The sequence below is a fragment of the Choristoneura fumiferana genome, chromosome Z (genome assembly GCF_025370935.1).
Source record: "Choristoneura fumiferana chromosome Z, NRCan_CFum_1, whole genome shotgun sequence".
NCBI classification, from domain to species: Eukaryota; Metazoa; Arthropoda; class Insecta; order Lepidoptera; family Tortricidae; genus Choristoneura; species Choristoneura fumiferana.
In genome coordinates this window covers 35889416-35907926 of record NC_133472.1, presented here as the reverse complement: position 1 = coordinate 35907926, position 18511 = coordinate 35889416, and the positions used below count along the sequence as shown (strand labels likewise).

Genomic DNA, 18511 nt, shown 5'->3' with positions numbered 1-18511 from the left:
TGGGGGAGTTTTATGTCCAACAGTGGATACTTATTGAAAGCCTTCCCCAAAGAATGCAAAAACGACAGATCCTGTTCTGCTCGCATCCGTCGAACTTCTGCGACCACCAGGTCATCAGTTAACATTGTGGCGAGGTACCTACTCTGCGTCTTGCAGTACGTGGCCGCCACTCAAGAACAGATGGTTATAGTAGGGGAGCCCAAGAGGGGATTTTGCGTTTTATTCAAGCGCGTCAGTAAACCATATAGGGAGAATCCTTGCACCCTGTAATGTACCTACCACTACCAATATAAACCCTTTATATAGGGGCGTGCATTGAGGGTAACCGATCAGATTATTTAAAAAAAAAACCATTAGAAAAACTCAAGTGCGTCAGATTAAGACAAGGTAATTAATTAAGTTACATGGAGGAAAGTGTACATTTAAATAATCTGACGATTTGAGCGTGACATAAAAATTTAAAGTCACATGGTTGTAAAAAAAGTTTTCGAAATTCTTTAATTATTACGGAAATAATATAATCTGACGATTTCTCAAGGCAATGTAGCTAGAAAGCCTGGAGCGTACAGCTGTTGAGAACTGTGTATTTCCCACTCCGCGCCTCTCATTCCTTCTCATTATCTTTCTATTTCTTTTCAGCCGATGAAGTTACTGGCACTTGAGGTGTGCATTTAGGCCTCTAGATTGGCAACGCATCTGCAATACCCCTGGTGTTGCAGATGTTTATGGGCGGTGGTGATCTTTTACCATCAAGAGACCCACTTGCTCGTTTGCCCTCCAGTCGATTAAAAAAATATATATATCTTACTTTCACGCACCGCCCCCACACCAGTACCATCTGCCGCCATGATGCCATCTCAGCTGATCACAATAACGTGTTCGTTCTTGATATATATCTTTTTAGATTTCATATTATCTCCTAGTCTATGCTTTTGTTTCCTTGGTAACGTTTTGATGTTTGGGTCATCTTCCAGAAAATAAATTACCTACTATTGCTATATATAATTATATTGTCCTTGCTAAATTTATAACTCGTATTGAAGAGTTATAAATTTAGCACTGGCGAAATTAACCCAAGTACTTGGTAAAAGCCCACCACGCCCGGGCAGTGCTGCGCGGCGCTCACAAGGACACAAAATTTAATTTTCAATAAAAATTAAATCGAAGTAGACAACTGTCAGACAACTTACAAAAAAATCTAGTTACAATTAACATAATCACTAGATAACGAGAAAATTTACCAAATAGAGAACGAATCCAGTGACGATGAAGATGAAGAAACTTTCTTTTAACATGTTTTTCTTAAAATTATTTTTATTAATAGACATTTCTATAGATATGTATTTATTATTACATTCAGTAACAAAAAAAACAAGAAAAAAACAACATTTTTTTAACATGTTAGATCAACGAATTTCCAACTTATAATTGTCAGATTTTAATTTAGGACGACTAGGACATCAAACTGAACCGTCTGTATATAAATCTGACGCGCTCGAGTATTTCAAGGTCATGTTTTTTTAACATTTTCAAAAATTGTCAGTCATTCCCTCTGAATATCTGACACGCTCGAATAACGTTTTTTTTACCTCTTTAATATATTAATACCTCTAGATTATAGCCCCCCCCCCACATACAAAAAAGGGCATGCTTGAAATAAACTTTTTTTTCGTTTTTGCACCTAATCTTCACAATCAATCAAATAGGTCTCCATTACCCTTTAGTAACTACCGATTTAGCATACCCGTCTCCTCTACTATTAACAACGGACATGGGTTCTTCGAGCAATGTGCGCCGTGCACTGCGCTGCGCCTTAATTTTGACAAATATTATCGGGCGAATTATCATTACGGATAATTTTACTTTCAATATTGCACATGTGGGTGTTATAAGTTTGACCGCTATGTGTGGACCGATTTGAATGCGTTTTTTTTTAAATCAGGTTTTCTAGCGATGGTTCTCAGACATGTTTTATCAAAATCGGTTAAGACATTATTGAGATATTGAACTTTGAAGTGACAAAGGGGGTTTTCCAACTTTTTGGTACTTGACTTTTTTTGCAAAAAAAGGTTTAAATTAAGTGGTTCACTTTTGCATAGGGCATGCTTACCTCATAACAGGAATACTTTGGTCGACTTACCAATAACCCTGTATACCTAATGACAAATCAACGGGTCTCCGATTCAATGACGTATTGCAATTTTATGAAATTGGAATATCTACATTGGGATGTGTACCTAGGTGAAATCATTGTTTGAATTTCATAAAATTTTATTATCTTAGGTACGAGGTTCAGTCAGTCAGAGACCCGTTAAATGAAATACTGTATAACTAAGAACGATGTTCTTTGGAAGTGGTTTGAAAAATATGTAGTTGAACGTAGTATGTAAGCGCTGTCTCGCCACGTCACCTGTTTTAAAGCCCATCAATATGCTTATTATGCTTTGTTCATTCGAACAGAGCAAAGAAGCTAAAATAAATACGTTACACATATTCTATTTCTATCTGTAATATAAAAGTGAACCGCCAGAACGGAAAAAAACGAGACAGAGCAGGATGGCGCTCTACAACACCATTTTGACACGTTTCTCCCAAACAACGCATTATTTCTTTGGAATTTTAAAACAGTTCGATTCTTTGACCTTGGGAATCGCGATAAACATGAGAAAATATGATATTTATGTCATTGTATATTAAGCAAAAAAATCAAGTTCGAATTTCGAGCCAAAACGAGCGATATATTTATCTATGCCAGTGTTGTCATTCAGGGAAAATGAAATCTATTCATTATCCTGCATTGCAGTCTGTAAAGCTCATTAATCCATTCATTGCTGCGCTCGATGCCGACGCTTCTGCAGAACAGACGCCCATCGCGTTTTCGGCACTCTAGTTGCAGATTTGTAGATATGCATAAGAAACAGTGTTCGTAAACCTTTTGGGATTTTTTATTATCACTGTTTTTGTACAGGAGTAATGAATAATGTATTTTGTCGGAAAAGTTCGTATTTAGAAAATTATTCACTAGATCTATAAGCAGGTGACTGACTATCCTACTAATCCTACTTATCCTACTTATTATATTAATAATTATATACTACGTGTTTGTGTGTGTGTGTGTGTGTGTGTATGTTTGTTACTCCTTCACGCTAAAATGGCTGGACAGATTTCGATGAAAATTTGGTACGTAGATAGCTGGACATCTGGAATAACACATAGGCTACTTTTTATCCCGATCTTCCACTGGATAGAGATAAAATCTGGAAATAACAACCGCTGGGCTTTGAGTCATGAAATTTGGTATGAGAATAGCTGGATGTCTGAAATAACACATAGGCTACTTTTAATCCAATATTTCCACAGGACCTCAATGAAGATTACGATATATATTTTGGGATTTCCCACGGGAATTTTGTAAACCGCGGGTAAACTAGTACTTATAAAATATCCAAGAATACGTGCTCTTAATCTTTTATTCACTGAACCGACCTAAATATTACGTGCTTTATGTTTTCACCTACGACACTTGATCAGCTTCTTATCATGCAACTGCTGCCTGTTGGTGTAAAACAGCTATTTGAGCCCTTGTCACCATCTAAGCCCCATGTTTTTAATCTTAGCATTGCTTTTGAAAGCTGCCTTTTATTACTGGCTAGTAAATGTCTGTCATCCTTGGCGTCGAACAGTAAAAAAATCTAGTGTGTGTTTGTGTATTTTAAAAGTTAAAGAACTAGTCACCATCGGCCCAGGCATAAATTAATTGCAATTATATCTGGGTTGGTACTTTTTCAATATTGTTACACTAGCTACTACTATAATAATTACATATCAAAAACTCAAATATATATTTAATTATCTAGTCTATGCCTCTTTGATATGCAATAGTATCCGTTGTTGCGACTGTTTTTTTAATACATGGAGTTGTCACAAAGTTAAAGACTGTCCTCGGTCTTTCCAGGTTTTTATTGGTGTCGTGCGCCCTACAAGCGAGACGTTCAAGAAGGAATCTCAACTGGAGCAGTTCCGCATGGAATACCGCACGAGACACTCCATCGACGGTCAGATCATCCAATGCGAGAAGCGCATCGCCCTCGTCACAGGATACATGACGGACGAAGTCCACGGAGTCAATGCTATGAACTTCATGCACCGGGATGACGTCCGCTGGGTCATCATTGCGTTGAGGGAAAGTAAGTTCTGATCTGCGAAGCACTGCGATTGTTTTTTTTGTACGTTATACTTAGGGCTCACGCCAGCTGACGCGGTTTACACGGAGCGGGTGGACGCCTATTAAAAAATACCATGAGCAGCGCTAACTGCACGCGTCGCGTGCGCCGGATTTTAACCGCACCCAGCAGGCGTGCGTGCGCCCGCTCCGTGCACCCGCGCCAGCTAGCGCAGGGCCTTAGACGGTTAGTGCCTCATCACGTTAGAACTATTTTGCACGGCGAATATTAAGAAGCTTCAAGTAGTTACTGTTAATTTCAGCTGCATTTTGTTTAGCCCTATTGGAATTTTCCGGGGTTGATAGTTTTGAAGCATGAAGCGAAATTCGAATAGGTATTTAATGTAAAATATTTATTACATGTATGTATTTATCTTAACTAAAGTAATTATATTAGGCGTGTTATATTTCTCAAGACGTGGTTGACGATGCTGTATCTAAGTACATATTTCAATTTACATATTATTATCAATGTAATAAGTATCTATTTGCTATTTGCATTTATCACTTGTTTACTGTCTGTGCATCTGGCATGTTACGAGTATCATTATCATTTCTAATAGTCATTACTTCTGATAAATAATTTCTACTTTCCCATTGCTTTGCATAACGACAGCAAATTATATAATAAGTATCTACGAGTATTATAGCGATAACTACTTACCCATCTTTATTTACGTATTACCTAGGTACTTATCATGTTTAGTCTATACCTTACTGACATTAGTTATATAGCTTCGGGTTATTAAGAGTATAAGCACATACCTATTTGATACTTTGAACTCAAACACGTGAGGTACTTGCGTCGTGATAAGTGACATTCATACTATACCATACACTTGACTTACGTAAGTATATCATCAGTCCATAAACGACCCGCCAATTCAACATACCTACTACAATTTCTCTATCAAAAGTTCAATACAGATATCAGAGCCAGATTCACAGGGAGGGCATCTGGGCCTTCGGCTCCGAGGCCTGAACAAGGGAAAGGTTTCAACAAATAGGGCTTTAAAAATCCAAATTCTCTGGTCAATCGTTGCCCAAGGCCTTCAGATCTCTAAATCCGACCCTGACAGAAATGAGCGTTCAATTTCTTACAGACTTAAACTTCAACTTAATTTTTTGAGGCAGAACAGAATTAGCGTTTTGCTATAATTGGTATACTATACAAAGAAACATCAAAGTAATCATAACTTTCGATTTAATTTACTGTTCTCATAGTAGGACAATCGAACAATAAGGTATAGGTAGACCAAAACGTCAATTTATTTTTTTAAAGCTGAACAGAATTAGCACAATTTAACTATAACTAGGTACTTATACAAATAAACATCAAAGTACTTGATCATTACTTTCGATTTATTTTACTGTCTGTTTTATTCGACTGGACGCCGAAACACAACAGTGCAAGCACTGCTGCTTCACGGCAGGATTAGCGAGCAAGATGGTGGTAGCAATCTGGGCGGACCTTGCATAAGGGCTACCACCATTTATTCATTGCATCACGTTTATACATAGCAGTTGTTACAATTCGGTATAGTCACATGTGTCTTCATAGTGACCTTCTTTTTAAACCGTCACGTTATCTTCTGCGGAATAGAAAGACACTTAAATTCACACTGCTTATCATGTTCTATTCTAACTCATCTCTAGAACCATCACACTTAGGGACAATCATTGCTGATTCCAGTGTACGACCAACACCGTCTGTACGGTGAATCTTGCTACCGGCTTATGATGAAGAACGGTCAATTCATATACATGAGGACCAGAGGATGCCTAGAGGTCGAGAGTAGCACCAAAGCTGTTACCAGCTTCGTGTGCACAAATACGGTGATGAACGCTACTGAAGGCCAGCATCTCATTAGAATGATGAAGAAGAAGTTCACTCTTCTTGTGAACAATAACGAGGAACCGCCGCAAGAACCTGAAGTTACTGACGTGAGTTTCGATGATAGTACAGCTATAAAAAGCATTCTTTGAGAACTACAGCTATTGTTCTTATAAAAAACGAAATCAAATATTTTGAATGAACTTTCTTTTTTTATTTCTACTTAAATCTTATTAAAGTTGAAATAAGTCTCTGTCAGTTATTTTGTAACTACAAATGTAATTTACAGATAAATGATGAGTCTTTACCAGTAGAAGATCCTCGACAGCTTGAAAAAGTGATCCTCCATCTGGTAACCAACTTACCGTCGCCGCAGCCTGAGGAAAGAGAGATGAGCCTGTCACCCGACGGCACCAAGCCGCCCGTCCATCTCGCCATTATCCCGCCTCGCAAAGAACGTATCGTTAGCGCCATTGAGAAAATATACAGTGTCATCAAAACCTTCAAAAACCCAAACATCGACAAGGACGTGAAACGCAAGAAAGTAACAAACAGTCAATGCGTGCAAGAAATCTCAGAACCCGTTCTTAACATAGACACCACTCCAAAGAACAGTCTAAGCGGAACGTTACCAAAAATCACGACGATCGGTACTTACCGCAATCAGAATATGGATGACTTCGGACAAATATTCCAAAACGTCGATACAAATCCGGTTAGTGTCGAGGTAGTCACTGAACCTATCGTTTTCAGCGACTATATGGCTCAGCAACCAAATAAGCCAGCAAAGTTCAACTTCAGCAAAATCAGTGCTGATTGCGAGATTGTGAATCTGGAATTGCCGGGCACTAGTGCCGCTGGCACAGCCGTGAAACGCCCCAGCGAATACCAGTACGAAGATGGGTCTTACAAAAAGAAAATGTTGCCAAATGATAATGAGTCTGAAGAACAGGTCAATGGCCGCACGTCTTCCACTTTGGAGAACTTTTTCAATGAAGCTAGTGAGTATCAAAATATCTCTGCCCAGGTATGAATGTAAATGAAGCCAGGCAAAACACCTATCTAATCGTTTGTTTTAAATACTTTGTTTTCAGTTTCCACTTCGCAATTCTGCCAGATTAATGCTGCCCTAATATCATTAGAGAACACTATAGACCCATCGTTCCCGGATCTTCTAGTAAGTGCATATTGCAACTGAACTAAAACAAGTATGTTTTAGTATCCTTATTCAATAAATTAAGTATATAGGTACCTACCTATTTTTTCATTTAGTTTTAATCCGATAGAACCATTCACTCTAAAATAATTTGCAATGATATAGACGTCTTTTTGCAGATATCCCAGGACGTACAGGACATACTGGGCGAGCTAGAATGCGAGCCAGAAAAACCGCCGGACGAACAACGAAGCCCTAATTGATTAGCTTCATTCACAAGCTACGACGCTAATTTATTTATATTGTCAAATAATACGCGACGTTGTGTATGAAGTGACATTTCCCGCGGCAGGTAATTGGATCTATAACTACTTAACGCTTCAAGATGCGTGAAAGACGCAAGCAGTGCTATTAAGAGTAAGAAGTGCAAACCGCTATTCAGAGTAATGCTCAATTATAGAATTCCCTCACTTAGGTTTAGTACTTGTGAAAGAGATGCATCTAGCCGTTCTTGCGTAGATATGGTCCAGATACATGGATGAGCAACAAACCTGAAATCCTGAACTCTATTTGTGTTCAGTGCTTTTTAATTTTGTTCTCAGTTACATAACGCTGGCTCTAAATTTCACTAACTATTCAAGTTTGCTTCTTCACCGCTTACATGCAAAACGATTCAGAAATTGCATCTCTTTCTCTCTTGCAATCACTCACCATGCAGACGCAGCATGAGAAACATTTAAAAATTGGAGCTCATTTTGAAACCATCTCTAAATTTCGTTTACTCAAAGCAAAATATACAGCTGTCTCTTTATAACGTTGGCGTCGAAAAGACGCAGGTAGTTATTTATATCTTTGCAATGGCTACTGGCACAAACTATTTGAACAGACGAATCTTACAGTAAGCGCTAATTTAAAAAAATGAGTTATTTGTCAAATAATTATGGTTAGCATATTATATTTTCATCTTCTTGGTCAGATGAAGTTAAAATTATTGTTTATATTATGAACATTTGCGCGCGATTACATTTTTTGCATATGCGAATGTAGCGATTTATTTACCACGAATTTGGATTGCAGTAGCAAGAAGCGTTTTTATTAGGTGCAATGGACTACTTAACGTAATGTATTTTCATATTTATCCAGTAAAGTAACTTACAATGGGAATTCAGTTCTATTTAATTTAAGGTCTTGTTTATTTCGGATGTTGGAAATTTAGTGTACTAATCAATACTTACGACGATGTTTGTAATACCACTTTGTACCATTATGTTGTTTTAGACCAAAAAAAACTTTGTTAAATACCGTGTGGTACGATAACATTTGAAGTCGTATTCTATATGTTGCAAAAAAAACACGTAGATATTATTTACCTAGACCTAAAAAAAAGTAAAAAGGCACGGGCAGTATTTGAAACTGCTCGTTTTATCGCTTGATTCGATTATCAACAAATATCCAGCAACTTTTATTCTTATGTCCTCTTTGTACATAGGCACCTTATTATAAACGTACGTTATCTCGCTGCGCGACACCTGTCACTAACATTTAATAAAATATTAAAACGAGGTTTTTAAACGAAATTTCAAACATCGTTTCAGAAACCAGGCAAGCAGGCTCGGGTATTATCTCACATTGAGGCAGTCAAATGTCTGAGCAATTAAGAAGGTTTAATCTTGTATAGGTTTCGGCAGAGTAGAGGTAATTATTGTGTTTAATCTCTCGCTTACTGCCACCAAATATGGAGAAGAAGTGATTATAAATATTAAATGGAACAGAGGTGAAAATGTACATGTCGATGTAAGGAGAAAAATTAGTGTTATATATAACTAACTGTTTGAGTTTAAGAGGACAAGTGGGACCAAGATTTAGCTTTTTTGTACTAACACTTTCATTTGAGATTATTGTCTGATAAATATCAATAGATCAGTTGAGATTTTTATATTTATAACAGTTTTAGCTCTAGATGTAAATAGCAAATGCAGATACATGGACCTACTTGTCGCCTTAAAAGGTTTTTACTTTAAGTTAATGTAGCATTAAGGACATAATCATTGTACTCGTACGTGCCCATAATTTCAGATTACTTACGGGTATTTTTCTTGTCGACGTAATTGCGTGCAGATGTATGAAGATTAATTTAAGGTTAACATTTTGATTCATTATTACTCGTAGCTGTGTTTGTGTTTAATCGAGTAGGCTACAAAGTTTAAGGTATAATTAATCATTAACTTAGTTGATTGTTGAGTGAACCACCACACTGAAGTTCATATTATGTTGTCGTGGAAGCAATGCAGAAACGCGTCTCGTTTGTTTTCTTGTTGTTTTTACGCTGGTATTACTGATCAGTATAGAATTACTGACGCAGTTCAAATTGCGCAAAAGAAGCATAATTTAAGCTCCAGTGTAGTCGGTCCCTAAAACGTTTTCTCTTTCTTTTCTAAATTAAAATATAAGAGTTCTGTTTCTGTATATTGATTGAGAGGAAACCGATGACAAACAATTTGAATAAAAAATGCTTTAAATAATTTATTGAATCAGGCGTTACTTTGCGGAGGTCTATATCAATGAACTGAGCAAAGTAATTGGTCCATTTAATTAAAGAAAATGCTGTCAAAAATATACTTAAATGAAACATAGGTATTTTGACTGTTTAAATAAAACTCGACAAGTCGTTTAAGGATATATACCTTTATGTTATGACGTTAATAAGGCGTTATAAGTCGCCGGAGCTTGCGCCTGCGTTCGCAAGTGATAAAGTAAATGCTAATAAAATAATAAAGCCTATGTCACTTTGTTAAGAAAACCTTAAGTATTTTAGCAGAAAAAAATCGAATATATCGTTTTCTTCTCAAATTAGTTGTTAAGTTAAAAAAAAAATATGAAACTGCGGATTGCCCCCGGCACAAAATTTGATGTTAATGGATACTTTAGACAAAATTATTATTGATGAAGACGAATTACGTTTAAGCGGAGCCTATCTTGACTGATTATTTTGTAATTATAGAAATTATACGTTTTTCATTAACACCATATTCTCATAGTGATCTCAGTTTGTACGGTTTTCTAGGGAAATTAGTTTCCTGCCAATTAGTGGCCTGTAGCGTCACTTTTATACTATGTATATCTAACTGTCGCTGGGTATCACCGCTCAATATGTAGATATTTTTGTATTACAAGGGTGGCCAACTTCATTACACACAAAACTGTTTCCTGACTAGAAACTGCACGATCTAATAATTATATTTTTGTCGTTCGTACCTCGACCGGTTGGCCACCACTGATGATGTATTAAATTATTATAATAGGTACCTAAGTTCAAGTGTCATCAAACTTACTCGAGAAATTTTAGGAAGTGTTTGAGCAAGTTTTCTGAAAAACGCTGTAAATCACATTTTTCACACGTTACTTATATGAACATCATGAAATGTACGAGTACTTTTCTATCAAAACTTTTATCAGTCACGATTTAAAAAAATATTTTTTTTGTATTAGTACTCAGACAAACTTGTACAACCACTTGCTATAATATTCGGAATTAGTTTTTTAAAACTCAATGCGACAGTTGTATATGCGCCTTAAATATATATAGGTGTCGCGAAGTTTTTTATCGTTATTGCGGGTCACGGATCTAGAAGCCACAAGCGCGTATATTTTTAAGATCACTAGAATAGGTCTTGTTAGAATTTTTATCAAAAACTGCTTTGTTCGGGGATATTTTAAATTAGCTTATATTTTAAATTAGCTCATAGTGAGATAGCATGGTGCATCTACACGTTTTTTCTTATATTTTTTGAGATTATCGTAGGCAATCATTTAGTTTTAATTCATTAGGTTGCATGACAATGACTGACTAAAAGGAAATAATGTTTACATTCGTACGTTTTAACATGTTTTTATTCAAGACCCACCCACTTAGCGCCATCGTCTGGGCGAAAACCGTTCCCATCAGGTACCACAAATATCTTGTCACCGACAAAAAGAATCAAAAATTAGAAACGATTTTTTTTCTGGGAACAACAAAATCAAACCAGATAATGGGTTTTAAAAGGAAATAAATCAAAGTTTAGCTATGGATACGAGTACCCAAATAGAAAAATAAGTACGTTTTCAAGCGGAGCACTTACAATGCCTTCAAAAATATGTACGCATCATACATAACAGCAGTTAAATATGTAAAAAAAATTCGAATGCAACTTATTTTACAGCGCCATCTAGTTGTCATTCCCAATAAGACTTGAGTTTCGTATTCAAATTTTTGTTAGGAGAGTTACGTAAAACAATGATTTAAAATGATCATTTTGCGAAAGGCTGCTGGTAGAAGCTGGATGCATCTAGCCGAGGACAGGGCGCAATGGCGCTCATTGGGGGAGGCCTATGTCCAGCAGTGGACTGCTATAGGCTGGTGATGATGATGATAAATATGATCATATTATCAAACTGTGTGATATGGAAAAAAATAAGTATTTCGTTCGGTTCTACGTAAGTAATACTTTCGATCTACGTTCAATTTTGTATCCAGTTGTACCAAAAGTTCAAAATGTGTGATCATCAGTAAATATTATGCTTAGGATTAATACAAAAGTGAACATTTCACGATCCGTAGGATTCTATTGTTAGCGGTTTGGGTACATTTTTTAAAGAAAACAGTTGCTGTAGGTAAATAACATTCGATTATAGTTTTGCACTGTCACGCAATTATTTTTAAACATTTTGTGCCAAGTCATTTTTCTGTCAGTAGCTAACTATAATTGACTTTGAATTTAAACTTCAAATTAAGAATGAATAGGTACGGCTTAACCCGTAACAAAAGCCCTTCTAACACGCAAGAGTGGAATATAATTTCAGGCGTGCAGCCAGTTTCGCTTTTGACTACACATTGATATAGATATTGACTGTCTTTGGTTATGTAACAACAGAATATTCGAACGATTTGACCTCCATGGCTGTGTGCCTAGTCTTTAAGTGTTTTGATTCTTATATTAGACGTGTAGGTATGTTAATAGTACATTGTGTCTTAAGGGCGGTAAATAAGGAATTACGAACGAGAGTCTATTGGAAGCCCGAAGTCGAAGACTGAGGGCTTTAATGAGTCGATGTTCGTAATCCTAGTACCGCCCGTGCGACCTACAATGTTTTTCATCACATTTGAGAGTAAAATTTAATATTTCTAAAAGAAAAAAATATAATTCTTCCAAATATTGGCGATACCTTAGGCTGCGCTCTCGCCAGCGCTGTACTATTACTTATTCTGTGGCAGCGCCGCCCTCCCTCTCCCTCAGCATGTGCCTGAGCCGCGTGTGCATGTGGTCCTGCTGCTACGCCATGCGCAGCACCATCAGTACGGACACGGATTCATTTACCGACCTTGGGCTTCATGACAAGACAATTAGTACGGGCAATGACTCATTTACCGACCACAGGTTTCATGACAAGCACATTAAGGTCGAGGGTTTTATTTGGGGGGTTGCAACCAAGGTAGCCTGCATGTTACGACACTGTTTACGAGCAAGTGTGATGAAACAGCTTTATACATGTATCTAATATACAATAAACCTGAAGCCGTGTACCTACTCGTATGCCCACCAGCAGCACTCTCCAATAGAAATATCATACTTTGACAATCGGTCGTGCAGCGAATAAATAGATTCTCAACCGGAAAAATAGTCTTGCAACTTGTAACGGTCGAGTCGAGATCACAAGTAGACCGATGTGGAGAGTAATCGAACTAATGAAACCAATAAATTGAGAACAAATCTATTTAGTCGCGCGCGTTTTTTGCCTTAATGCCCCGTTTACATTATTCCAGTAAAATATGTAATTACCTACGATGGAATGACACTGCGGTTCTCGTTAGATCTCTTGTAACTGGTTAGTATCGAAGCTCCGTAATCTCATGCGACTGGAACAATTTTACTGGAATATATAGACAGGACCTTATTTTGGACACACATGACAGTGTACAAGATTTTAACGCAGCTTCTTGTTTAGTCTATATTCGAAGTTAAACAATATAACTTTCATATTGTAAGACTGAGTGTTTTAGCTGTATGATAGGTAGGTATCCTCTAAAAGTAAGTTAAGTTAAAAGTTTTTCTCATGAATGAGAAAAAATAGTTTTTTCATTAGGTTAAGTTTGCCTGTTATGTTTTTTTCTCTAGGTATGTTATTCAGGATAACATAACTTGAGTGACTACAAAACTAAGGCCTACTAGTAGCTAAAAGTTAGGTGATGTCTTACAAAATCAGTTAATGAGCATTCTTTTGGTTCCTAATTAGTAAATTTTGGCTAAACGTCAAGTACCCTAACTAGTTCAGCTAGATCCTTTTTTTTCAGTGTATATTGTAGTGAGAAAAAGTTCCGTTCCCTCGATGGAACTGAAAAGTTTTACACGATTATTAATGCTATACCGTTGGATGTGGACACTATATTCTCAGATCAACTTTCACAGAGTTCTGCGTTGGGCCACAATATAATGTAGTTGATTATGCGATATCTAGTACGACATTTGTCATAAAACAGGTCTTGACTCACAATGTAGTTGACTACACTGTATCTACGATATTCGTCGTAATCATGATACTTAACTAACCTTGTAAGGTTGACAAGGAAAGGTAGAGTTGCATAAACCATGAGACGTAACGATGTTGAAAATTGTGGGTTATTATTAAATCTATTTTCGAACATTTACCTTAATAATTATTTATATTTAAACAATGAATTTAATTAAAATGTAATTAACTAAAACGGGCTTCCAAATCTTCCAAAGGCAGCGCAGCGCGGGGCATTGTACCTAAGACGCTGGCGGCGTTGCCCCGTTGCACTGCGAGGCTCAGTCTTTGGGCGAAGAAAAAGCCTGCTCTTTGGTCGCCAGAGACGCCGATTAGTTTGTCCGACACTTCTTTCATATATTTTTTTTGTCGGACGACCAAGGCCAAGGGTTTTGACCGCAAGTGCCGCAAAAAAGTAGGTTTAGGCATCGTCTGCAGCTGTCCCTGGCTTCCGCGCAGACCGTTGGACGTGGGACGGGGCTAACATATCCACGCATGTAACATCCCATCCCATGCAATAAGAAATCTAAATTTACAGTTCATTAAAAATCTGTCCACGTTTATTTTTTTTCTTTTTCCATTGTGTTAAATATTAAGAAGAAGAAGGAAAAAAACAATCGGACGAAACGGGAAAAATCCTCGAGACTCCATCAACGATATATTTACACACAAATTTTACAGCACCCTCGGTGCACGAGTCCCACTCGCACTTGACCGTTTTTTTTAGAGTTGTTTCAGGTCTTCTTTTTTAGGGCTCAATGGGAAAGTGAGATAAAGAAGATTACAAGAGAGACGCAATAGGTATATTACTTGTGTGCACAAATTTCCATCGCAATTTTCATATAAAAATTCACTTTTTTTTTATGGACAGCCACGATTTTATGTGGACTGCGTAATATAATAGAGTATTTAATAAATACGCAATCTAAGTTATTTGAGAGTAAAGTAACGGTGCCATTTTTATTTAATACCTACGGTAAGGTTTTTAAGATTACGTTATGATGATATTACACTTGTAGGGTCGGACGATCATATACGTATGGATCAGATAAGACCAAGTATCCCAATAGAATTCGCATTACAATGCCACGTAAAGGATATACATTGATTTTATTTTATAACCTGCGAGATACATAGTGTACTAAATATCAGTTGTATGCCACAAACAAGCTTGTGGCTAGAGATGGGCTATGGATAAACAAAAGCAACAAGTAAAGTTTCTTTGTCACTCTTACTGAAAATTATTTTAGCATCGCTGTTGATTTTTATGGCAGCCTCTTGGCTTTCAATAAGTTAAACCGTCATTGGCGTTAACTAAGTTAAATATTTATTACATTTCCACGTACTACCAAACTATTTAATTCCTGACCCACCGTAGAACGCTTCCACAACCTAACCTAACCTAAGTGTCGTTATTAATTCCCATATCAAGCTATACGATATCACTATGACTTATATATTCTGTGAAAAAGTTCTACAGTGAGCCACAATCCAACTATATCGATTTATTATCCGATCCGATATAGATATATCTACTAGGTTCACGAGAAACATTTATGTACAAGCAATCTATGCCCATCTTGTATTCGTGGCACACATCTTGTAAAGGTTTGATGTAAAATTAAACTAATTAAATAATAACAATAGTATTTTATTTTATTCTTATCCACAGCTATTAGAGCACGGTAGAGTCCCGCCAAGTTTCACGTCAATACACATGAGTTATTCACAGGGTTAATATTTGCTTAACAGAATTATGATAGATTCCTTATGCTAAACTGTGCCATTAACATGATTATTTATTTCGGGAGCGCCCAAGTTCCCATACTCTTCGCTAGTCATACCGAAATGTTTGTCCGAAAACCTTAAATATTTCTGATATTTTTAAATGATCATTTTATATTAATCTACAGGTTAGGTTAGCTTAATTTTATAACAATTCTTAACAATTATTGGATTCAGAGAAAAAGGAATTATGACAAACGATCATTCTGGCAAACATTATTATCGGACTTTCAATAAGTGTGCGAGCCGATATGAACCCATTTATTTCACAAGTAAATTACAGTAAAGACTACGTTATTTTATTGTTTTTATCTTTCTACATACTTATTATACCTACAATGAAGACGTACAGTCACCAGCAAAGATATCTGACACGTCCTTCCGGCTCTAGAGATAGAGTTGTATCATATATTTATGCACGCTTGTTGTGTCAGATATTGGTGCTGGTGATTGTACCTACTGTGGCTCAAAATACGACCCTTACTACTCGTAGAGTACACGATACATATCACGAAATATTTTTCTCCCCAAACCGCAAGCCTTACTTGAAATTAAAAATTGTTGTCATCCAGTCTTCTAATCGTAGCTGCGCACCCGTCGCAGCTCGTAAGCGATGTGCGAGAAATAAATCCACAAATAATATTACTTCAAATTCGTACAAGCAAACAGACCGTAATTTCTTTTAGTTGATTTTTCTTCGTACACCGCATAGCTTAAATATTCGCGTAGCTCTGGTAGATTCCCATTACACAGTGGTACAGTCAAGTGTAAAAATATGAACTTATTAAAAGTTTAGAAAATATGTACCACTCTTATTCCGACGCAATAAGGCCGTGGTAACATTATTTTTACACTCAACTGTAAGTACTCTGTAGTTTATCTACCATTTTCGACCACACAGTTTTTCTAGCCATTGACTACAATTACGGGCGTACTCTGCTGACCATTCGTACTAACGAACTAACTTTGGACAACCGCTTAAAGCGACTAATTTTACTTATGTTTAGCATAAAAAAATGTTCTTCATTATAATTCCATTCACGCGTTGTGTTGGTTATACATTTATTACCTATACCTATAGTATTAAATATTTACATTACAAAAGCTTACAAAATCTAGATATGCGTAAAGTACCAGCTAAGTTTCTTTAAGAATTTATGCTAGTAAAACATTCCTAAGAACAGCACACGTGTGAGCCTCTTATAACATAAAGCACATTAAATAATACCTAGTTATAATCTACCTTTTTTTTAGCTATAGCTATTCCAGAGTTTGGCTGTCTTCTAGTTTCTAGCAATTAATGAGGGTTTCAGTGAAAGGCTAGTTGGCGCTAGGAACTAGTTTCTTGAGGTCCGTTCATTTCAGTTCATGATTTAAATTCGGGTTTTGTTCCGTGTCATATTTTAGACAAGCTCGATACTATTATTATTATTATTATTTTGGGCACGTCGTGTTTTCTTCGTGTCAAACGTCTCGTGGTCATGGCGCATGCAACTGTGCCAAAATGTCGAGCTGCTCTGAAATCAAGGTACGCGGAACAAAACCCGAATTTAAATCATAAAATTATTAATGACCGCGATAGTCTAAAACGTTAAAATTAGGTACGTTTGAGATTGGTTACTAAATACCTAAATGAGCCAATTGCAAGGAAGACTACCTAACATCAAATGGACTTCTCGCTACTAACGCCATCTAGCGATAATATCGCTGCGATATTTCGCCTATCAAGAAAGCCTCATTGTGTCATCTGGTGTACAGTCACCAGCATTAATATCTGCCACAGCGGAGCTAGCAAAAATATCTGACAGGTCCTTCCGGCCCTAGAAATAGAGTCATATCAGATATTTATGCGCGCTTGTTGTGTCAGATATTGGTGCTGGTGCCTGTACCTACTTTTATCAGATTTTATTTGGCGCATGGCATGGCGTCTTGGAAGTTTTTCTAGGTACAACAGCTAGAAACAAAAAGACAATAAACAATATGATTGAAAATTTAAAAATTAAAGAGATGCAAATCCATTTGGATCGTAGGCTAACCTGGAGAGAACATATCCGAGCAAAAGGGGATCAACTCAACCTAAGATTGCGTGGGTTGTACTGGCTGCTTGGGAGAAACAGCGTCCTGTCTTTGGAAAACAAGCTTCTCATATACAAAACTGTCCTAAAACCAATATGGACATATGGCATCCAGCTGTGGGGCTCTGCATGTGACTCTAACATCGCTTTAATACAAAGAGCTGAAGACTCTATACTTAAGCAAATTGCCAACACACCCTGGTTCATCAGAAATTCAGAGGTCCATCAACATCCATTAACACAGTGAAACAAGAAATTCAGTCATATTCAACAAAATACAAGAAGCGACTTGAATGCCACCCTAACCAGCTGGCAGGGTTGTAACGAGGTGTGCTTGACCAGATAAGACGTCTTAAGAGGCGCAGAATCCTAGAACTGGATCAACTAATATGAAGATTCAGCCACAGATAGAGCGGTCTCTCGCTGGGGAGCCAACTCTACACGCCATCGATCACGCAACTAATCTGCTCATAGTCCCCCGACTGATCGCATGATAATAAAAAAAAGAGATGCAAGAAACAGTCAGCTTAGTTTACACGCACCAAAAAAACCGTGCAAGTTGCATTCAATTTAGCGTTGCCACGATATATTGAACTTTCGATAATATCGACTGTAAAATATCGATATTTTTATCGATATGGAATTATTGACTTATTATAAAGATTTGGATTTATAAATTTTCTTTATTCAGTTTAGGCTAAATTATTTTCAATTACAATAGAAAACTAAAACCTAGTCAAATAACTCGCCCCTCGCCATTCCCGCCACAAAGGTGCCCATAACGCTCGCGGTATTTCCACGTTGGATAGCTATGGACAGCCTTTGCCTTTGGATTTATTATAAAGAGTAACTCGTCAAAAACCAGCCCCGCAATATAATGCAACCTGCGCAGC

General features: G+C 37.0%; 1 protein-coding gene across 1 annotated transcript in view; it reads left to right on the top strand.

The window, feature by feature from the left end:
• The window catches only part of LOC141427522 (uncharacterized), a 63818-nt gene extending 45488 nt beyond the window's left edge, over nt 1-18330 (top strand). Inside the window, exons 12-17 of the mRNA XM_074087086.1 lie at nt 3956-4187; nt 5916-6166; nt 6346-7057; nt 7151-7233; nt 7392-7564; nt 8808-18330. Coding sequence (XP_073943187.1) covers nt 3956-4187; nt 5916-6166; nt 6346-7057; nt 7151-7233; nt 7392-7475 — 1362 coding nt within the window. The 3' untranslated portion in view covers nt 7476-7564; nt 8808-18330. The remainder of the gene's footprint in view (nt 1-3955; nt 4188-5915; nt 6167-6345; nt 7058-7150; nt 7234-7391; nt 7565-8807) is intronic.
• The last annotated feature ends 181 nt before the right edge of the window (nt 18331-18511 follow it).